Genomic DNA, 23,596 nt, shown 5'->3' on the forward strand with positions numbered 1-23,596 from the left:
TCATCTTTTCCAATTTAATTTTAAAATAATTATTTTAAACAATATCTACTTATAATTTTGGCTTTTAAGAGAAATAGAAGATATACCACTTGCATTTATCTTGATTCCAGTGGATGCAATATCCAAGATTTGAATTCAAGATATCTCTACAATGCTAGAAAATGGTTGGATGGTCTAATTTCATCATTTAACTCTCAATTTTCAATAAACAAGACAAAATCAATGAGTAAATAGCTTTTTATACAAATTTTACAATTGAGAATCACATAAAAATTTATGTAAATATTTATTTTGCAAGAAAATATTAGATTTATTTTTTCTTATGGACAATATGTATTTATTGAACATTAAATATATATTTATCAAATGCTTGATGTTCGTTACATATTTGTTTAGACTATAATAAGCTTTATGTTTGAATTGAAGGATAATTGTAAGAGAACTTCCAAGTATACCGTCAAAAAACATAAAACTATTTCTTTTGAAAAGTCAATAACTAGCAAGTTTTTGTATATATATAAAATTCTTTAATTCATTAATTATCATAATAAAAACTTAAAAACACTCGAAATCCACAATCTGGCAGGAAGTTTGTATCCCTATAGTAGCAAAATAAAATTATAATCACTATAAGATAAAAGAACAAAGAAATTAGTCACTAATTAGATAATACAGATTATTTGCTTCAATTCATAAAAAAATTAGATTCCAAGACTTTTAAAAGTAAAAGGAGCCTTCGAGAATGACTAAATCTGTATCTCAACTTTTATGAATATTTTTTATTTTTTAAAATATTAAAAAAAATACTTAATAACAATTAAAAATATAAAACACGGATAATTAAATATTGATGCTAATATATTTTTTAATTATCAATTAAATTTAATAATACATCAAATATAAACTAATAGCATCAAAAAAAAAAAATTCGAGCCGGGTAAGCCTCAACCGGGCTTAAATCTCCGAGCCTGAGCCTGTCCTCTTTATTAAATGACCCTAATTTTCCAGACCGAGCCAAACCTGGCAGGCATAAATTTTTGCCCAAAAAAGGTTCAGGCTCGAGCGGGCCGGGCGCGCTCAGTGGTGTGCCCCAACGAAGCGGGTTAACTAGCCGGAACCGGTTCCTTGGAGGGACCCGATTGGATCTCCAAAACTTTAAAGTCCAAACAAAGTTGAAACTCGTCATATTAACACATATCAGAACCTTGCTTGTTGAGATCATAACGTGGCACGTGGCCGAAACGCCAAACTCACCTCTCCTTCCCACCAACCCACCTCTGTAACTCCCAAAACTCTACCGACCTTTATTTCCGTCTCTCGGACAAACAGACAAACGCCTTCCGACCGATGCTGCCGTCCGCCATGGATACTCACCAACTCCTCGACTCTCTCACCGCCCATATCGCCCTCTATAACTCCTCAATCCCTAACCCTAGCCCGGGTCCACGCGCCACCGTCCTCCGGTGGTTCTTTGCCCTCTCCGCTGCCCAGCGCCAGTCCGCCCTCACCGTCGTCGACCCCAACTTCGTCCGTGTTCTCCTCCAGATGCTCTCCCGCCTCCGCCGCCACGGCCACGGATTCTTCTTCCTCCTCCCCGACCTCCCCTCCCCCTCCTCCTCCTCCCTCCCTTCCCTCTGCTTCCGCCGCTCCCACGGCCTCCTCGCCCGCGCTGCTGCCGATTCCACCGCCGAGCTCACCCTTGCCCGATCCCTTCGCCTCTTCGGGTCCCGGGAGGAAGAGCAGACCGCCGAGTGCCCCCTGGACTCCCTCACGGTCTCCGAGGACTTGGTCGCCGATGCGGACCGGTTCGTGGAGGTTATGGATGGAATTTCCGGCGGGAGGTTCCTTAGAGGGGAGGTGAACGGGCTGGGGGCCCCCTGGGCGGAGCTGCCGTGGTTGAAGGATAAGGGGTACTACAGCTTGGAGGCATTCGTGGCGAATCGAATGGAGGTGGGGTTGAGGCAGGCGTGGCTTAGCTCCCATGGAGGGAAGAAGCCGAAGGCGGGGAAGGCAGCGAAGGAGAAGGCTGGGGTAGCTGGCGTGGCTGCCAATGCCTTTTGGAGGAAGAAGGGGTGCTTGGATTGGTGGACGGGGTTGGATCCCGGACAGAGGAAGAAGATTTTCAAAGCTTTTTTAGGGAAGGCAGCTAAATCTCTGGTAATTGCTTTACCATCTGGGCTTTCTGTTGGAGCTTTTGTTCTTATTCCCCAATCTCTGTTTCAAACTGCAAGAGTTACCATATCATCAATGGAAACTAAGAAGAGAAGGAGAATATTTTCCTCCTTTGAATAACTAATGATGAAATCTTAACAATGTGAGGATTGATATCTCTTTTTTTTTGTAAAAAAAGAATGTCTAGTTTAGTAAGCTTGTGACTCAATTTCAATGTATGAACTATTCTTCATGTCAATTGACAATTCTTTCATCTGAGTGCATAATAGAGAATGTGAAAGGGGTGTTACAATCTTATCTCTGAATACTTGTAAGGGCTTTTGTCCTCAAAGGCTTGCCATGTGATTTTTACTTGTCAGTTGCTCAGTGAGAGAAAGTCAGAATTGCTGCAGGAACTGGAGCCAGGTTTTACTTATAAATTGCTGACCTCGGTCAGTTTTAACCTAACTTTGATTTCTGCTGTTTAGTGGAACTGCAAAGGCCTTCCTGCTGTTTGGTAACATCACCACTAGGTGCATCTTTATTAAACATTGGGTTTTTATTAAGTCTAGACAGTGGTTTGTGTTGCTCTACAAGCATGCTCCTTTTATCATGCCGTTTTGTTTACTCATACTAATCTGAGTAACCAGGTACAGGGGCAGCTTCTTGCCAAGGAAAATGATCTTTTAGGCCCTGTTTAGAAGCAGGATAGGCAAAACAGGGATAAGGGAGAGTTCCAAACCTGATGGTGTAGTCTACAGAGGATTTAGCTGGTGCATATCATGTTTGCTCTTTGGGAAAAAAATAGGGTTGTCCCTCCTGCTTGAGCGTTTGGATACGGACAAGGGATACCAGAATGCTGTTTGGGTTTTATTTGAGAATAAGAGTGAATTTTTTAGAAAGTGGACAAGCTTGCCCTTCCCATTTTGTTATTAATTTTGAAGTAATATTTACATAACCATAATAAAGTAACAAAACATGCCATGCAATATCATTGGCCAAGGATGACATAATAATATTATAATTTATTCCAATAGTAGATGAGTTATTTTTACATTATTAACTACAACTAAGATATTGTATTGTATTATATTATATTATTAATTATCAAATAATATTTGCGTAGGACAGTATAATATTAAACATGACATGAGATATCTTGGACCATCGATGCATTATTTTTGTATTATCAACTCTATTAAAATATAATAATATAATATATTATGTTATTAAATTTGAATTAATAATATATTCATCTTATATTGTTAATATTATTTTGTATTTTGAATTATTGTAAATAAAAGGGAGATAATCGAGGGCATAGCTGTCATTTCTCTTGGTAAATGCCGGGCTAAATTACCCCACTTATTTCCGGTATAAACGTATACCAAAGTACCTAAGGTACAAGATGCACCTGGTTTAGCTGGGTTAAGCTTGTGTTGACCTAGTTTGAGGGATAAGCTAAACCAGTGAGATAGCTCACTTTGTTTGGCTGTTATCTCAGATTTAAATGGGGATAACCACCCTTTATGCTGGTTCCAAGTGGGGCCTTAAGGTAGCATGGTTGATAGTACAGAATCCATTGGGAGTTCTACTTTGTGCTTAAAAATTCACACTTGATTTGTTTTTGTGAAGAGGAAAATCAGATATTTCTATGAAAGTGGTTTAAGAGCATGAAAGAGATGGTCATGAACTTTAGAAAATTGGTGTAGGCTATGTTTTTAGTAAGTATTGTAGTTCATTTTTGTGAGATCATTCTTTTTAGTATGTCCAAATTTCCTGTGTTTTCATGTACAATTTAGACCCATGTTTTCTTTTCATCTCGATTTAAACATTGTGGACCCTGAAAGTTCCCATGTTCCCAAAAAATTTTCATGCTCCAAGGATGGTAAACTACAACCGAGAGGACAATTACCACTGATATTATTAGACTATAAAACAAGAACAAGCTTACATCTATATTACATTTTGAAGTAAGACATTTTTCTAACACACCAAATAACCTAGTAAAGTTATGGCCCATGAATGTTTGCACTATTTACGGACTGCATAAACATTGCACTAGTCCACCAAATAAGTTTGTTATATTCAAGGGTATATAAAATATTCGTTGGGCTCCCACCACTCCCTCCCTCTCCGCCGCTCCTCCCAAAAGGCAAAGCTGGAATTCATGGGCCTAGAATAGAATTCTATCATAGTATAGCATTCTTCTTTGGTTAGCCTCATGCATATTTGGGAATTTTTTGCTGACCGATGGATCTACTGGTTTTGGATCATAGGTTTCTTTCTTTCGGAAATAGGTATATAATGAAAGATAGTGGTCGATATATTGGACATTGATGATTATTTTTGAACTTTGTAGATGAGGTCCGAGACCGGCTTTATAATATACCGGGCTTACTTTATGCTTGGTTCAAAGCTACCCCTTGATCCATACATAAGTAAGATGTAAAGGCACATAATTAGTCTATGAGCGAAAGAATGTCTTTCATCTAAAAATTATCAACTTGCAATTACCCGCCACTCAAAGTTAATTATGGAGTGGCTTATTATACCATTTCCGTAGTTATTAGATGAAGATTCACGTTGTTGCCAGAAAAAGAAGGGAGGATCAGTATTTTTTTGATACTAATTTGATAAGGAATAAGTGGAGTGCATCATTTTTCCCTTTTTTTGTGCCTTATCCATGCTTTTGCCTCTTGTCAATGATAGTCTAAGGGTTTAGTTGCCAGTGCTTACTGCTTAGCTTACTGTATTGGTATCAGTATGCCCCTTTGTACCATACCAATACATGATACATCACCTTCTTTTTCTGTGATGGCACCAAGAGGCATACCATGTGATGGTACAATACAATGCTGTACTAGTCTATGCTGTACCTGCAAGGTATCGGCATTGGTGCTTCCACCCTTGAATGGAATTATGAAACAAAGAAAGAAACTGCCAATTTCTATATGGAACTATAAAGATTTTCTTGAATTCTTGTCTTTTATTGATGAGATGAATATCAGCTCATAATAATTGATACTCTACTGGAAAACATCTTCTTTTTATGCATCCATAATTGCTGATATGTGAAAACTATAATTTTTCAGGCAAATGAGATTGTTAAAGGGTCAGGCATTGCTTTGAGGAATGAAGTTTGTTGTTGTAAACTTGAAGCTGAATTGCAACTAAGATATGGTCCAACAGCATCTTGGCAAAGGGGGAAGCAGTCATTGTCCAGAAGGAATCCAGATTTGTGCTTGGATATCATCACTGCACCATCTTCTAGAAGACCACAAACCCTGGCCATTTGTTTGAATAAGTTGCTAGTGGCTCAGGAGATATCTACTTTTTTAACATATTGGCTTAGTGAATATGAAGACAAGGCATTATTTTTCAGCACAGTAGAATCTGTTGACACCTTTTCTGATTGTATAATAAGAAAGCTGCGAGGACTCCTAATGGTTGTTTCCATTAATTATATAAATCTTGAACTTATGGGAGATGTAAGGTTAAATGCCATCCTGTACAAAAGTGAAGAGAAGTCCAATGTTGGTTGTCGGAGAGGGAAGAACAAATATCGCAGTTCAAAAAAGCTAAGTTCCATTCCTAAGCCATCCAAGGTTGATCCAACATTACACAAAACTTCTATGGTATTCACCTGCTTTCAGCAATTCTTTTTTTTGTTTGTATATTGACAAGACTTAGTGATAAATAATTTGATGACTTCATTTGCAGGATGAAGGATATGGAACAGACTGTGCAATTGATAGCAGCTATGGGCTTTGCCCCCCAGGAAAACTTCCCTCAATAGTGGATAATCAGAAGACAAGGACAGCTAATCCTTGTGTTCTGAAGAAAGATCCTGAGAAGGAAACTCCATTAACAAAAGTTGAGAAGGTAAGTCTTCTAATTCTAATGTATTTCCAGCATATGCATTAGTTTAAGTGTTAATATATACTGTTGTTACTTAGGAGCATGCTGCAGTTTTGGCTGACTGCAAGGGCCATAAAAGTAAGAAAAAGGGTGGAAGAAAAGGAGCTAAAAGTAAAACTCCTACCTTGGTGAAAATTGGATTTTCTGAACTTGAGAACAAGAAAACTGCCATTACATCTGTTGCTGCAGAAAGTGAATTGGCAGAATCTTTACCCAGTACCAAAGATTCTGCTGGGAGGCATAACCTATCTCCTGTTTCTAATTTCTGTGATGATTCTGATAAGTCTGGTATTGTGGATCAGAATGAGATGATGAATACCCAGCTAGATACTAACCATCATTCTATAGCGAATTGCTGTTGTACTAGTGTGAAATGTAGTATGAGTTCAAACAAATCAGATGACCATAACTCTATTACAATGGCTAAAGGCAGCCCACAGATATCTTCAGGATCTTCTTTGATTAACAGTAATATTTGTTGTGAGAAACTTGTACGTCATATTAATTCTTCCATAATTTGTTCCGGGAGCATGACTGCATGCGAAGTAGTGAGCCCTTCCATGCCTCCAAGTGAGCTTGAGACTGGTGCATTTCATAAAAAACATGAGCATTGTAGTTCTCAGGATATAAGTGACACCAGTTCACAGCATGCTGCTCCTTCAAACTTAGTTCAAGGTGTTATGAGTGAGAATAATACTGTAGCCCAGAGTGATTTTGGTGGGTCTTATGCCTATAACCACACAAGTTCTATGGGAGGCACTTCATTTGAGTGGCCTGCCATATCACCACCTAATTTTACATCTGTTAACTCACAGCTTCTCCCAGCTGCCACAGACAGATTACATCTGGATGTTGGTCACAAATGGCCGAGTCGCTTTCATCAGTCCTTTCTGCCTTTGAGGCATCAGGGAAGAAATCCAACAATTGAAGGAGAACGCAGTCAAATTTTACCTTCTCCAACTTTGCCCATGAGCTATGACTGGCCTCCTATGGTCAAAAGTTATAGTAGATTGAGTCAGATTGTGACAGTAAACTATGACTCTGGATATGTTCCAAGGCTGCAGTCTTCGTTCTGCTCAGGATTTGCCACTCATGGACTGCAAATTAATGGTACCTCTAGTGAAAATGAGAGGAAGCATCCTGGGGATATTCTAGATGTGTGTGATTTGAAAAACACTTCTGATTTGGCAGATGATACTGAAAGTTACTGGTTTTCTGAAGAAGAATACGAAACCCATGCATTTTCTGGAAGGGATTATAATCAATTTTTTGGTGGTGGAGTGATGTACTGGAATCCTGCTGAACATGTTGGAACAGGCCTTTCTCGCCCACCTTCTCACAGTTCTGAAGACAGTGCTTGGGCTTGGCATGAAGCAGATATGAATAGAACTATTGACGATATGATTGGCATGCCTGGATTACCTGCTTCCTATAATACAAATGGTCTGGCCTCACCATCTGCTGCCCCATTTTGTTCACCATTTGATCCTTTGAGACCTGGACACCAGTCTGTTAGTTATTCTATGCCAGGAAATGACATCAATGGGAAGGTACTGAACCCCTCATCATCAGTGTCTGACGGTCCTGAAGAGAAAGCATTAATATCTGTGAATGATTCACCTAATGGTGTTGAAGGCATGAAAGGGGATACACTTCCATACTCAATGTTGCCGCCTATCATTGTTCCAAGTATATCAAGAAGGGGTTCAAGATCTGAATTTAGGGTTGGTCATGATCATAAAAGCCCATGTGTATCTTCTACTAGGAGGGATACCCCTCACATCAAGCGACCTCCATCCCCGGTGGTACTTTGTGTTCCTCGAGTACCTCAACCTCCACCACCGTCTCCAGTTGGTGAATCTAGAAAGCGAGGCTTTCCTGTTGTAAGGTCTGGTAGCTCAAGTCCTAGGCATTGGGGTATGAGAAGTTGGTATTCTGATGAAAGTAATTCTAAGGAAACTCGACTTTGTTTGGATGGTGCTGAAGTTGTTTGGCCTCAATGGCGAAAGAAAGGGCTTGCTACCTCTCCAATGGTGCAATCTATTCAAGGGTCTTTGTTGCAAGATCATCTTATCACAATTTCCCATCTAGCTCGTGATCAAGAACATGTATGAGCTATTTCATCAATGGTTTCCTCATACATCTTGTTTGTCTATATTCTGATTTTCTATTGAAAAATTGATGTTGCAGCCAGATGTTGCATTACCACTGCAACCTCCTGATTTATTGAATTGTCCATCCATTAAGATGTCCCTGTCTATGATGTACAATCTTCTTCACAAGGAAATTGATCTTTTCTGCAAGCAGGTATGGCATTTTTTGACAAAGTAAAGCTTATCTTGCTAAATTTTGCCTTGCCCATATCAGTTGCACCCACATTGGACATCACCACAGTGTACTCTCACTCTTGCTTGGGCATTTAATATCATTACACAAGATGCACATGATCTGAATGGATTGAGCAGTTTGTTAATAGTAAAACATAAAGGACATTCATAACACACATAAGCTTCATAGACCTACCAAGATTTTAACTTCTTTATACATTATGCCATCTTTAAATTTTTGTTTGTATTCATCATCTTGACTCCAAGGTAATTGCTGGTTCATTATTGATGGTAAATCTAAGGTTGCTGCTGAGAATCTGGTCAGGAAACCCTACATTAATTGGGCTGTCAAGAGGGTCACGCGATCTCTTCAGGTGCTCTGGCCTCGCTCTCGGATGAATATATTTGGTTCTAACGCAACTGGTTTAGCTCTTCCAACTAGTGATGTGGATCTTGTGGTCTCTCTTCCTCCAGTACGGAATTTGGTGAGCGATATGCCATAGTTCAGAGAAAAATCCTCATCATTATTGTGTACAGTTGATTTTGTCGAAATTTGAAAATCAACAAGTGTGATTGTTTGTCAGGAACCTATCAAAGAAGCTGGAATTTTGGAAGGTCGTAATGGTATCAAGGAAACATGCCTTCAGGTATCTTGCTTGATTTGCTTCTATGCACAAGTTATGTTGCATATATGTCATGCTTTATCTTTGTGATCGTTCTGGTTGATAATTATCTTCTTATCATAACATTCTCTAACATTGGAACTGAAGGCACATTGGATCCTGAATTGAGGCTCTCCTATCCCAATTTTATGGTTACACCTCATAAAACCTACCTTGTAGCTGATTTTTTTCCTAATGGATATTTGTGCATATTATTTTACCTCTTCATGTAAAGAAGAAGACAGAAATAGATTGTTTTTTATAGAAATTTTTCATAATGGTTTATTTCTGTTGAATTCAATCCATTTCTTCAATTTTTTATTTTTTTTGCCCTTGTAGATCTAAACCTTTCTATTTTACCTTAAGTTTACTTTATGCTGAGTATTCTCAAGGATATACCGGGCAAAGACATCACATTATTTGGTAATTCTAGATAATAAAGCTGTTAAAAATTTATTTGTTTTTTTTTGGTACATAAAAATTCATCTGTTTAATCACTTCTGTGAATTACTCTTTTCCTCCAATATATTGATATTAAGATGTTTTTCCATTTGAACATGCATTGCTTCTTTGAATTTTCTTATATTTTTTCTACCTCAATTATAAAGTAAGGTTCAAGTTTATCAGCGGATACAAGTATTCATATCAAGGAATGCGGAACCGTCCTGAATCGTCCGGTTCGGGGCATACCAAGCCATGCTGGCAGCGGACCGGGATGGTTTTGGTATTCAAAATGGTAAATCAGCAGGTGGGGGGAGAGGGAGAAGGAAAGAGAGGAAAAGAGAGAGGGAAAGAGGATGGGAGAGGGAGAGGGAGGGAGGGCTGCCGGAGGGGCTCTAAAGGGCTGGAGTAGGGGCTCCACCCTCTAGACCTCTGTTTCATTTGAAACAAGGGTTCATCGGGGCCTTTTTTTATTTTGAAAATTTTAAGTGAAGTCGACAAGGGGTTTGTTGACTTCGCTTAAAATTTTTAAAATTTGCCGACTTTACTTAAAATTTTTAAAATAAAAAAGTGAACCCCGATGGACTCCTGTTTGAAGTAAAACAGGAGTCCGAAGGGCGGAGCCCCTGTTCCGGCCCTTCAGGGCCCCTCTAGCACCCTTCGAAGGCTTCTGATGGCTCTCCCTCCCTCTCTCTTTCCCTTCCTCCCCCCCTCTCGCTTTCTCTCTCGTTCTTCCTCGTCCTCTCCGCTGTGTCGGTACGGGCTCGGAACGGAACGACATAGGGGTCGTACCGAACAGTGCCGCCGGCCGACCGGTACAAGCTTTAGTACCGGCATGGCAGACCTTGATTCATATGTTTGATGGATGGTTTGTAATATTTGGTAGAGTATTTGGTTGGATGGTTGAAAGTCGTTAACAACAAAATTTATTCTCTTCATGTTGTCTGGCCAAATTCTTCTATTTTGTATATTTTCATTTACTGTGACTCATATATAGAAGAGAATGTTTAATTTCCATAGAACCTCAATTCTGCAATTTTGAGAATCGATAGGTCATGGTTAACAATTGTCGGAACATTTCTGTCGTCCCCTCGGTAGCTTGGTTGAAAATAAAACCATGGATTATATTGCTGAAGTGATGTAGAGAATTTTGAGTTTCCGTTCTTTGCCTCTTTAAAGTGGTGCTACTCATCAGAATCCATTCTGTGGCTTTTCCCAAGTACTGATTACTCTTCTGGTTTTGTTCCAGCATGCTGCTAGGTACCTTGCAAACCAAGATTGGGTTAGAAGTGACTCCCTAAAGACCATAGAAAACACTGCAGTAATGCCTCTTTTTTCCCTCATAGTTTTCTCCTTTGAAAAATTCTTTCTTTTCTTGTTACTTTGGCTCACTAATCTCACTGTCAACTTATGTTCTTATCCAAAACATTTGGTGTCCAGATACCTGTCATCATGCTTGTGGCAGAAGTTGCTCATGATATTAATCTTTCAAATGAAAATTCTTCCATTGTCGAATCACCAGAAGCATGTTCAACCAAGATGCCTGGAAAACAAAGCATCCCTGGTCCAGATCTGTGTAGTTCAGTCAATACCTCCTGGCCAATGTGTTCAAAGATGAAAAAGGATGACCCTTTTGATGTGAAATCAATTCATCTCGATATCAGCTTCAAGTCACCATCACATACAGGACTCCAAACTTCTGAACTGGTAATCTTTGTCTTTCAACATTTTTTGTATTTGTAAATTGTAGAGAAATTTGTTTCCTTCTTTTGCATTGGATTTTTTTCCTTCTTTTAGGTGCAAGGTTGTATGCTCTTTGAATACGCAATTAAATGAATTCTATTTATCATACTAGAATTTTGTATGTATATTCAGAAGATATCTGTGACTATATATGGTGGGCTACACATTACTTGGCTTGACTATTTGGCTTGAAAGAAACTGTTCTTGTTTTTCTTTTATATATCGCTAAGTTTTCTTGATTCTTTATTGGAAGTTGAGATTTTAAGGTACAAAATTAAAATGCTGAAATTAAACTAGGCAAGTTGATTTTTTCAATTAGCAAATACTTGTTGAGCAACGAAAAATTATTTTGATGTCATAAATCCAATTTTTGCTTCGTTCCGAACATATGGACTTTAAAATATTTTTTGTGGTTGCGTTTTTTAGCAACTTTATTTGTTGAATTATGTGGAGGAAGAGATGTTATATAATTGAAGCCATATCTTCTATTTCTCTATAGATTATTTGGGTGGAAATGCGCGTTTAATTTGTTTGAATTTGATAAAGATTTTGGAGCTTAGACTTGAGTACACTCATTCTTAGGCACCATTACCATATTTAGGGGTGGGAAAGGGCTGGGTCTGGGCCTGTTAATTTTTATCCATGTTTGAACCCAAACTCAAACCTAAACTACAAGCCTATATCATACTTGATAGTGGATATGGATTGGGTACTGGGTAGTTATAGATATTTAGTTGACTATTTTGGGTTCAATTAGAGAGAGAGGTGGGTTGGAAGTGAAATCATCATATTTGATAGTGGATAACCTTTTTCTGATACGGGACTCGTTGTAAATCAGGTATCTAATCAGATACCAGGTAATTATTGGATATCTTTTGGATTGTGTTTCCCATATAGAAAAAGAGAGCAGGGGGAAGTCCAAGTGGTGTGGGTGGAGGGGCAGGGTGATGATGAATATAGGGGTGGAGACATGTAGTTGATATTGTATACATATTAATGATAATTATGTTGTTTGTTGGGTTTTCTATGTGATGTACTCCCGAGCCTGCTCCAATAGGGTGGAGTCCAAACTAACATACTAGCTTGTCTATCCATTTTGTTATTTGACACTTTGACACAAGCAGGGGACTCAGTTGGCACGTAGTCATATCATGAGCTTTAGGGCACTTAGGCAACCCGCATTGATCTGTGTCAATCTGCACCTGGTCATGCCATGCATAGATATGACCCTCAGAAAAATGAAGGGTGAAGGATGGTCATTAAAATATGTGACGGTATAATGATGGTTATTGTATCTTGTGTAAATTCCATCTTAATTTCAATTTGCAGGTTAGAGAGCTCACTCAGCAGTTTCCTGCTTCTGTACCACTTGCTTTGATACTGAAGAAGTTTCTGGCAGATCGTAGTTTGGACCACTCTTATTCTGGTGGTTTGAGTTCTTACTGTTTGGTAAGTTACGCTAATTTTGTTTGCCTTTTTATTGAGAAACTTAATTTTCCGATGAACGTTAAAGAAGTTCGTTTGAACTGCAATATCTTGGTGCTCTTATTTTACCTTGACTAGTTTTTATGTAATTTCTAATATTATTGTACTTAAGTGCAGGGTCAGTTATCTCTGACTTAGCAGAAAAGTCATGTCTAGATATTTTATTTTTAAGATCTGTCTCCATTATTTGTCATTTGCTTCTTTTGGTATTTGGTGTTCTTTGCTTGGGTTATAAGGAAAAGGAAACTAAAATATTGGCAATATCTAACTGCATCCACTGGTGGTTTGTCTAGATGAGCAGAGTTACAATTTATCCATTTCCTAAACTTTGGAAGTGCATTGCTCATTAGCCATTTTATTATAAACTGAATGAGGCAGTGTCTCACTGCTGGAGAATCCCTGCCTTTATTTTAGTGATACTGAAATGACCAAACCTGTTCTCTTAGTGCGTGATATTATCTGGTCTTAACTATATTTTCTTTTCATGATAAATTGTCCAGATCAGTGTACTGTATATGCACGAACTCTTGCCTCCCTTCCTCCCTCTTACTCTTAACATATAAAACTAGTACTTCAATTTTAGGGGGAGATTGGGAGAGACAGAGAGGATGAAGAGGTGAGTGTGGGATCAGAGGAGACAGGAGTAAGAGTTGATAAGAGAGTTCAGAGGGAAGAGGGAACTCAGGGTCAAATGCATTGTCAAGGTTAAAAAGGTTACTGGCACAGTATACTACCAATTCTGCAAAATTGACATGCGTGAGGTTGCTAGGCACCATGGGTGGCCATGGTCACCATGGGCATGGGACTACCAATGCCATTGGGCCTGTCTACAGTTGATATCGAGAAATCTGTCATCAAGTCAAAGGAGGGACAGATCTAGCTTTGGAAAATCTTCAGATTCTGTATGCAGGATTTTCACTGAGAGATGGTTCTTTCAATCAATAACTAAAAAGAATAGCAACATCAGAGGATAGAGGGAGTGTTGAGGAGCTGTAACAAGAGGGCTGGAAAAGAAGGGATAAGATGAAGATGGGTTCATTTTTAGGAATTTATGTCTATATTATATTATTGTATTGTTATATTATTATCATAGAGTGTGGGTGTTGGTGCAATGGTGAGGTTGCTCCATTATGACCTGGGTTTCATAGGTTTGAAACACAGAAACAATCTCAACATGAAGAGAAAGGTTGCCTACGTCTAACACTCTGCAGACCTCGTTGTGCCAGGAGCCTCGTCCACTGGAACACCCTTTTTTTAAATTATTGTCAGACATTGTTTTTCATTTCAAATTTGATCTTTGGTCCAGGTCAAGGCCACCCTCTACTTGTTCTAAATATAATTTGCCTTGAGATTGATTAGGTACGAAGTGCAAATTTGCTTGGGTATGGCTCAATGAAATTAAGGTCCAGTTGCTTTTGTTTCAGCTTGCCCATTATCAGCCCTGGACCTTTTAGCTTGTATAACCTGAATTTTTATTCACAGAGTCCAAGGCCCTTCCAACTATGAGCCCCTAGACCTCTTAGCTTGTATAATTACATTTTCAATTTACCAAATTTATCACTCATACCATATGCCTATGCCTTAGTAACCACTTCTGCTTTCTGAGGCTATCAAGAGTTTCATCAAGAAAATACTTAACTGCATATACCCAATAACACTTGAGTGCATCTTTCTTTCCATCCATTGCACGTTTCCAATCATTATCAGCCATAATTTCTTTGATACACCAAGGTTTTGGCATGGAAGAGATTACTGCAAAGGAATCTAATGTGGAGGTTTGCTGCTTGGAGGACACGTTTAAACAAGATATTCTTGCTTGCTTATGCAACCTTACAAATTTTCATTGGTTGGGCTTGTGTCTCAAATAACGATAGGAGAGTTAGCTAAAAGCTGAAGAGTGGACTTGTCCAGCTCTCTTGGTCTTTGATCACTAGGAGACTTAATGGCCTTAGTCTGACCTTAAGAACTAGATGAAAGTTTGGAATTACAAAAACAAAAAGAACATGTCATGAATGGAAGTGGAATAGAAAATTTAGACTCAACAAGAGCTATCAATTATTTTTCTTTCAGTAAGAAGTTAAAGTACCATTAAAAGGAGTTAAATGGTATGGTCGAGGTACTTTTTAGACCAAAATAGTGGTAGTAACACCATTTATGGTCTTATTAGTAGGATAGAAAGGAAAAACTTATGATCACAAATTCACATCGGTCAAGGTCAGGGTCTGCTGAACTGATTGAAACCGACCGATTCAGGTTGTACCATAACGGTACCGGCCAGCACTGGTACAATACAACCATAAAATTTGGTTCCGACACCAAACGTACCGGTACAAACCGGTGCAGTGAGCACCGGTACAACCTCATACTGGTGCGACTTTCTTATCCGGTACATTTAATAGCTCGCATGGACCTCCAAAAAAAGTATTTGTTCAAGAAACCCGCCTTAACGGGAAAGACCGCAAGATGGTTACTGCTTCTGTCTGAATTCGACATCAGGGTTTAGGTTGAAACAACTGGTTCTTGCCTGGATGCTACCAAAGCCGCTGTCGCCTCGCCCTTCACTTACGAGGGTTAGATCAAGCAGGGCTGGTTTTACTACTTTCCTCCGCCTGGTGTCGAAAAGCTGGAAGAAATTGGAATGAAGGGAGCGCTTCCTAAGGATGGATACAAAGCCTGCCAACTTGATAGCTGCTTCGAATCCATTCGGTCCGGTTCGAATTGGTACAAGCCCGGTACCGATATTGGGGAAGAAGAAGAGGACAAAAGAGGAAGAAAGAAGAAGAGGAAGAAGAAGAGAAAAAGGCTACCTGTCGCATCGGGCCTCGGGCCGACCTTCTCCCTCGGGCTGACGAAGATCACTCGTCTTACTCGCGGTTCTGACCCCTTCTTTTTCCCCTGGGTGAATGGGGAAAAGAGAGGAGAAGAGAGGAGGAGAGAGGGAAAGAGAGGAGAAGAGAGGAGGAGAGTTCGGGAAGGAGGAAGAAGAAGGGAAGGGAAAAGAAGAGAAAAGAAAAAAAAGGGGCGTCTGCGAGCGGGGCAGCGTGCCCGCGCGCTATTCCATGCGCAGGGAACTGCGCCTGCGTGGGGCAGCAAGCCCACACAGCACCGCACGCAAGCGTGAGCCCACGTGGCCCCGCGTGGGCATTTAATGCCACAAAGTGGCATTTAATGCCACTCTATGGCTAAAACGCGGATGCGTGCGTGTCCGTGCGCGCGCGTCGCGTATTTTTTTTTTTTGCCGGTTTGGTACTGGTTCCAACCGGTACCGAACCAGTACCGGTCCCCGCCTGTACGTCGGTTCGATCGGTTCCGCGTACCCTGGTCAAGTTTATTATGTTGTTGTGTGTGAAGGAATTTACAAAAGAAACACAATGGTATATTCTAGATGGATGAGAGGACAATGAGGGTTTAAGATATTTAGTTAGGTATCTTGAAAGCTGGATAATGATATGAGGATCAAGTACCACAAATCTCTCATAATCTTACTCAAATGATATATCAAATATAAAACTACAAACTATATCAGGTTGGCATATTATACATACTAACTGCAGATTCTTGACGGATTTCCCTGATTAAGCTATTCTCAGGAACAACGTTTGCAGCCGTTTATTTTTGTTGATATTTGGCATGTTTAGGGTCCAAAATAGGTCCAGTCCAAGCCCCTTCTATCCTTCCTTGTATCTTGATTGCATTAATAGTTTAGCATAAGGCGGTCCAACCACATTAGTTGGATGGCAAGCATTAAGAGTAACATCATAAGAGACTAGGAGCACACAATCTTAAAATAATGCCTGTGCAGCCTCTATGATGCTCTTTGTTTCAATCTTTTTGCCGATGGCATTGTTCTACATTTTTAATCTTGCTATTAACTCTTAGCATTTTCTAAGCACATGAACTGTTTGTTACTGGAATCCAATTTTACTGTGTGACATGACCATAACATTAGTCATGGTTAATGGTATCCTGGAATAATGATGTCTTGGACTGAACGGAAATCAAGTTTTATCCTTAATCTTTTAAAGGTTTGTTTGGTTGCAACTTGCAAGTACAATTTCTCAGAAAACTTTTCTAGGAGTTCTAGTTTTCCTTTTGTTGTTTCAAAAAAAATTGATAAGTTTGGAAAATTTATTGCTAGATCTCAGAAAAATTTTCCTTTTCCATGGAAAAGCATTTTCCTTTTCCATGCAACCAAACTACATTAAATCCCTCAAAGATCTAAATGAAAATGTTTTTTGAGCTAATGTAATACACAATTTAACATCTTTATTAGAAAGAGGCACAGGAACTACTTAACCTAATGCCTTTTTGGACTTTATGCAGGTGTTGTTAATTACACGCTTTCTTCAGCATGAACATCACATTGGTCGGCCTGTTAACCAGGTAAAATTTGTAACATTTATTCATCGATAAAGGGAAATAATTTACCACCGGTTGACTGTGTTCTATTTCTAACTTTACATTCAGGCAGTACTAATGGTTTGCGGTATAACAAAGTTTAGTGACATCACACATACCAGCATTTCTAGTTTTTCTTATCCACATAACTATCGAAGAGTCCATCTCCAACATTAAACAAATGATTGATTACCTTTTGATCTGGGTAGTTTATAAGTTATATTTGTATATTATAGTTAGCATCGTACTACATCAGGGAACTCTTCTATATATACGGAAAAGAAGGTATATGATAAGAATCTCCCAAACACTAAAATGTTGGGTTTTTGCGTATCTCTTTTTCTATTTGGGTAAGGTTCATTTTTCATAGAACAACTCTTCGGTACCATGGAGTAAACTTTGCATGATTTTTGTTGTTTAAAGAGGGAGGGAGGAGGTGGTTGCTATCTGGGTCTTTTCCTTTGATGAATTTATTGGGAGATGACTGTTTAAGATAAGATGCACATGAGGTGCTTTTCTAATTGGAAAGCCAAGCTCCCATTTCTTCGTGTGAAGTTGATGATCATTAAGTCATTTTTGCATCCTCTCCATGTTTTTGAGAGTATCTATAGACAACTCCTTTTTGCAGTAGAACGGGGTGCAAAATTTGCATCTACAACTTGATTTTCTGGGATGTGGTGGTTATGAATAGAAGAAATGATTTGTTATGAGTGTGAATGTCAAGAGAACTGAACAAGAGTTGCTGGATCTTTGGAAAGACAAGGCTTCTTAGGTAAGGAGGCAATGTCTTTGCAAAAAGGAAGATTTCTCCTAAGTTTTATTGATTCATTTGGTTTTTTTTCTTTACAAAAAAAAACTAACTTTGTTGTCTGATGATATGTAAATTTCAAGGGAGTTATTTAATGAATTTCAAGCTTCTGTATCCATGAATGACACAAGATAACAGCAACTTTACTAAATAAATCTCATGCTTATCTTTCTTTTCGTGTTTGGTTCCCTCTCGTACTTGTCTGGTACTGGCTACAATTTAAGTATATGAAATTCACCTGAGTGACTGATTTTAATTCTTCACATGTAATAAGCATCATATTTGATTTCTTATATGATCTAAATCATTTGCTATTTGCAGAACCTGGGTAGTCTTTTGATGGATTTTCTCTACTTCTTTGGGTGAGGACAAATTGCTTGAAAGTTTGTTTGTCATGTACAGGGATAGGCAACTTAGTTTCTACTGCATTGCAAAATTGATGTGTTATACAGGTATCTGGTTTCAGTCTAGTACAAAAGTCAAACATATTACTGAACATTATAATTTGTTTTTATAACTTTAGGAATGTTTTTGATCCACGTCAAATGCGTATTTCAATTCAAGGAAGTGGAGTTTATATGAATCGAGAAAGAGGGCTCAGGTAGAGAATGATTCTAGTCATAGAATTGATCATGGCCTCCATTTATTTGATTGTAAACTAATTTCTGGATCATTTTATTATGTGAATTTTGGCAGCATTGATCCAATTCATATTGATGATCCTCTTTATCCAGCTAACAATGTAGGGAGGAATTGCTTTCGTGTACACCAATGCATTAAGGTCAGCTGAAAATTCACTACCTCATCTATTATTTGTTTGTTTCATTAAAGCCACAGTCACACGATATGACTGTGGACCTGTGGTCTCTATTTTTCTTGGTTAATTTTTCTGGGGATTTAGAGAAGAAGATTATAATATTGTTTACCTTCTTTAGGCAATGCAGTTCCAAATTTTTCTCGATCTTTGATATATATTTAGTAGCCCTACATGTGATTAAAAAAAAGGTTTCTTGATAGTTATCAAAAAGTATGGGTTCGGGCCGGTACGGCATACCTCGAACCAAATCATACTAGCATAGAATATGTATTGGGCCATCTAAATTGAGAATTTACATTGATGATCTTGGTCTGCTACATCTATGTTAATTTTATTGTTAGAATGATTTGTTGAATTACATCTCATCTCCTTAAAAAATTGAAACAGGCTTTTGCTGATGCTTACTCAGTGCTGGAAAATGAGCTATCACAGTTCTCTGGTAATTGTGCTCCAACTTCAACAGGAACGTTCAGGATACTTCCAAAAATTATCCCTAGTATTGGTCGTGAGGAGTGATATTTGATCATGAGTAACAATTTTTCTCATCTGAATGGTACTGGCTTGGCTGCCCCTTTAGCGGTGGTATGCAGAGGTATTGCAAATTTTGCCTGATTAGTTATTGTTCAGGTTGACTGCCATATTTTGCTGGTTGATGGATAACTTGCTTCACTCAAAGGTATGATTGGTTTCTCATATGGTGCTGAAGTATCTGCAATTAATGAAAGAAGTATTTTTTTCATGCAATGGTACCCAGTGGTATGGCATGGTACACGCTTAAGCATGAGCGAAAGCATTTCTAAGCTCTCAAAAATTTGCATACAGGTATAAACTGGAAGCAGGCATGCTTGTGGTGAGTTTTTGGTGTCATTGTTGGTTAAGTGTTGTTACTATTTGGTGAAATCAGAGCAGTTGAAGCTTTTGGTTAGTGTCTATCATTGATTCCTCATTGCATAAATTCTGGACCCTGTTAAAAATGCTATGTGAAGTGACATCCAAACTACCTGACTAGGAACAACTAGATGTGTCTTGGTTTTACCAGGACCTCAAATTGATTTAGGCAGGTGTTCTAACCACTTGATAGTCATCTGCTTTAATTTTATTCAACAACTGAAGATAATGCTGAGATTCAAATGGATGGGATTAGTCATTCAGTGTGATCTTCAGTCTTATCATCTATCTGGGAGCTGGTCTATTGAAGTGTTGTGCATTTTGTGCTGCATGCAGTAAAGTATGTATGCAAATGCTGTTTTTCTAAATTATTTGCCTCTAAACTATTGTTTCTAGAAAGCTCAGGTGCTTTGCCCCGTTTTTTTGATTTGTTTTAATTGAATTGATGGTCCTTTTAGAGATAGAAAGTAAATTTCCTGTCTATTTATCTGAATTAAAAAAAAACTCGAATCTTTACAACCTTCATCTAGTGAAGTGTAGATGCAATGCTGGAGTTTTGGAGTTAACTCAAAACAACCAATATAGATGCTAAATAGATCTGGAATTTAACAAAAGTTGTCTTATGATAAGATTTCTAATATGATATACTTGTGACTGTTCTCATGGACATGATAACAGTGTTTTTTCCCTTTAATAAATGGTAATCATACTGATTTGCTTGTGCTTTAAAAACATTATCTTTACTTCATTAACTCCATTAATTCTTATGGGACATCAACCTTCTTTCATTCCTTTCATGCATACATGCATGCCCAATTGTTCCTTTCTTAGTCTAGCTTATTTCTTTTTCAAAAGATTTTCTTCTTTTCATAATTTTATTTCTAGTTAATCAGACTATCTTCTTTTTTTTTTTTGGTAAATCAGAATATCTTCTTCATTGTTAGAAGCAAGCTTTACAAGTTCGGTTTGGCTGAAGTTTTATGCAAGACTTGAATGTATGGGTGTGACTGGGCCAAGCTGATCTGGATGGCCGATGATGGCATGGAAGACGTGAATGGTGGGCTTGTGACCTGAATGATTACAGCTCTTGAACTTTTATCAAATAAATTATCAGTGATTCAGGTCTGTCTCTCTCTCTCATAGGAATTATTAAAGGGTTCATACAGTGGATGTTCGTTCTCTGACTCAACTTTTGTCAACCAGGCAGAGTTTCATTGCCTAGTTCAGTGAAATATTCTACTGATCAGCCATGAGACTGGGCATGCAGTATACCCATTGCCTACTGTACACACTCTGAAGCAGCTGTCTGATCTATATGCCGGCACTCAGATTTGTCAACTTTCAACAAATTAATTCTTTCTGGGGCTGCTTCGTGTTGCTTGGCAAATGGCTGTGAACTGGGTTCACGTGCTAAAGAGTTTTTCTCTACTCATTTTGACTGTAATAGCCTAAGCCTCAAGCGAAGTTCCTCTTTAGGTGTGTTACATGTACAAAAGATATGCTGTTGACAAACATTTTTCCAATGCATTGTCTACAATTCCATAGCATGCCATGTTAGTAAAGCTTCATGCTGTGGCCTCTGGTGATCATTTTTGGTTTCCCCTTGTGCCAATTTTGGCACGCACAGGTCCATGTGAAACAGTTGGATGTGTTTGTACAGTGCGAGCTACATTATTGAATATCTATAATGACTGACAAACTTGGATTTCTAATCATTTTGTCTTTTCGGTGGAGGATTTCTAGTCACTGCTTGAGCTTGTTTTCCATGTTTAGCAGGACCATGCAGGACAAGTAGTTGTGATTTCTATCATCATTGAGCTTATTTTTATGTTTGCGAGTATTCATCCATCAGATTAGAGTTTTGTCGTGGTTGTTTCGGCCTTTGGTTTCAGGCTTGGTTGTCAGATACATGTGTCAGGATTATTTCATTGTATGGACTGGAATGGTAGCTGGCTTATGAAGTTCCATGTTCTTCGCCCTTCCTGCCAAAGTCTCGCAGATAATATGGAGAAAACACAATGATAATTATTAGTTTCCAGTGTTGATGAGCCAAGGCATTCTTTCCAATGGAATCGGACCTCATTCCTCCAAAGATTGAAGGTAATTGATCATACCTTGGCAAGCAAAAATGTCAGCATTGAATTCTACTGCATATACCTTGCTGTCATACATAGAACACTTTTTCTGGCATTATCGCTTTTTTAATCTTTGTATCCCTCACGATTTTGAGTGCATGCAGTGTAGCATGCAATGAACGTAACATTTGACAGTGGAGAATGCTGAAGTAGCCCACGTTGGGAAAGAGGGACCAAATCCCCGTGTTAGTAATCTCCAGAGATTAGTGATGGGGATTTTTCAAGTTGGATGCTGCTGCTCTGCCAAAGTGCCACCGATGCTGCAGACTTGTCGTCGGATCCTCGAAAGCAAATTGTAATGTGATAAGAGCAATTCCATTCCCACTCTTTATCTCTTGCGTTGGTACGGTATCTGATGTGTCTGCTAACTTGGCATTGCCAAATCGGCGAAGTGTCTCCACATGTTTATTTTAGTAATTCTCTTATATGAACCTTTCATGTGCTGATTTGGTGATGTCAGATCAGCTGCTGTCTCCTTAGGGCAGGTATGGTTCTTCGTTTTGCTTCATCTTTACATGGGAATGACAACAGATGGTCATGAGTTGAGGGTATGCGATGGAGTTGGGCAAGGTATGGGTGGCACATTTTGTTGATGCAGTTTGGGAACTATTGGTGCTCGATTGGTTAGCTGCAATTGTAGAAACAAAGATTTTTCAGTAGCATAAATTTATGGAGGATATTAAGAATTGTGCATGGCCGAAGTTGGATCAGCAACTAACAGTCTTGCATCATTTGCAGTGCACAAACTCAATTATAAAGCTGTAACAACTAACCTGGCTCAATTATAAAGCTAAGACAAAATACAAACGGAAACCAAAGTATCCGAGGGAATGGTGACTGATTGCATTTTGGTTCTATTTGTAACCATAAAAGTAGTATCACCTACCCTTGTTTCGGATGGTGCACCTGTTGCTGTAAGTGCCAAGGGGTGGAGTTTGATTCCGAAGGACGTCAACATCCCCCACTTCAACAGATTATATATATATATGGATGGATAGACTTCAACCAGATGAGAGTGGGGTGGGTATAAAGAATAGGGAATAGCATCTCCCAGGACTGAAAAAGAAAGAAAACAAAGAAAAAAGAGGGAAGAAAATAAACTACTTATGAACTAGAATTGAGTGCTTAGAGAAAGGAAGGACCTATGTTGATAACGTTTGTTTTCTTCTTCCTTCCTAATCTAGTGGAAAACAAGGTCGCCATCCATAGGTATGAGTCATTTGGGAAAGAGACATCTCTTTAGGGGGGAAAAAAACTTGCTTGCACTTTTGTTTCTTATGGGCTGATGGGCCACACAAAACGCACCCAAAGCTGGTCAGTTTCCTTGAAGCTTCCTTGCAATTCGGCTTTTTCACCAGCCTCAAAATTATAGTAGCCTTTTAATGTCCATTTCATTGTTGGTAAATTTTTCGTGCTTTAATAAAATTACTAATATGTCCTCCCAGCCGGATTAAACCTATTCATGGACCATGGTTGGTCCTGAACCGGCTCTGATCTTGTTGGTTCGCCAGGGCGGATGATAAAAGTTTGCAGCATGGTATGAAAAAATTTGCTGTAGAAATATAGCTTTCAGCCTTTTAAGAGGAAGATAGCTTTTTACCAGGAATAAAGGTAGGTAAATAAATCTATAATAATAATATTCTCCACCTCAAAAGGAGGATTTGACTGCTATTGATCGTAGGTAGAAAGCCTATGCCATGGCAGTCAAATCTCTCTTTCTTGGAACAGAGCTTAATACCGAGGTTAGGTTCACAAGAAGCAATTATCCATCCTATCACCTTGTAGGGCAATCAAAGTATGATGAACCTACCCTCCCAAAG

General features: G+C 38.7%; 1 protein-coding gene across 20 annotated transcripts; it reads left to right on the forward strand.

Annotated features, from left to right (window-relative positions):
- Window positions 1-1,184: 1,184 nt before the first annotated feature.
- Window positions 1,185-21,353, forward strand: LOC103712263 (uncharacterized). 20 transcript variants are annotated; one of them, XM_088712524.2, is made up of 19 exons: window positions 1,185-2,157; window positions 5,247-5,789; window positions 5,875-6,036; window positions 6,111-8,180; window positions 8,263-8,379; window positions 8,702-8,884; window positions 8,984-9,046; window positions 10,752-10,823; window positions 10,943-11,209; window positions 12,575-12,694; window positions 17,054-17,113; window positions 18,258-18,298; window positions 18,460-18,537; window positions 18,633-18,717; window positions 19,141-19,306; window positions 19,381-19,429; window positions 19,576-19,674; window positions 20,566-20,763; window positions 20,845-21,353. In XM_088712524.2, exons 1-15 carry the CDS (start codon window positions 1,348-1,350, stop codon window positions 19,267-19,269), a joined length of 4,800 nt encoding a protein of 1,599 aa, XP_088568650.2. In that variant the 5' UTR covers window positions 1,185-1,347; the 3' UTR covers window positions 19,270-19,306; window positions 19,381-19,429; window positions 19,576-19,674; window positions 20,566-20,763; window positions 20,845-21,353. The 20 variants fall into 20 exon arrangements, with proteins under 20 accessions (XP_088568650.2, XP_088568658.2, XP_088568659.2 ...); XM_088712532.2 differs by having other exon boundaries at window positions 8,973-9,046; window positions 19,141-19,429; XM_088712533.2 differs by lacking the exon at window positions 19,381-19,429 and having other exon boundaries at window positions 8,973-9,046; window positions 19,141-19,345.
- The last annotated feature ends 2,243 nt before the right edge of the window (window positions 21,354-23,596 follow it).

The sequence above is a fragment of the Phoenix dactylifera genome, chromosome 16, assembly GCF_051530095.1.
Source record: "Phoenix dactylifera cultivar Ajwa chromosome 16, Ajwa_hap1_PhDact_Kaust_v1.1, whole genome shotgun sequence".
Taxonomy (NCBI): Eukaryota; Viridiplantae; Streptophyta; class Magnoliopsida; order Arecales; family Arecaceae; genus Phoenix; species Phoenix dactylifera.

What these genes read in the sequence shown, in the direction of transcription:
- LOC103712263 (XM_039114843.3), top strand. Translation starts at nt 1,348, where the DNA reads ATGCTGCCGTCCGCCATGGATACTCACCAACTCCTCGACTCTCTCACC. An exon ending in CATTAACAAAAGTTGAGAAG is followed by an intron (nt 6,037 to 6,110) that starts GTAAGTCTTCTA and finishes GTTGTTACTTAG; the next exon opens with GAGCATGCTGCAGTTTTGGC. An exon ending in GTTTGAGTTCTTACTGTTTG is followed by an intron (nt 12,695 to 17,053) that starts GTAAGTTACGCT and finishes GACTTTATGCAG; the next exon opens with GTGTTGTTAATTACACGCTT.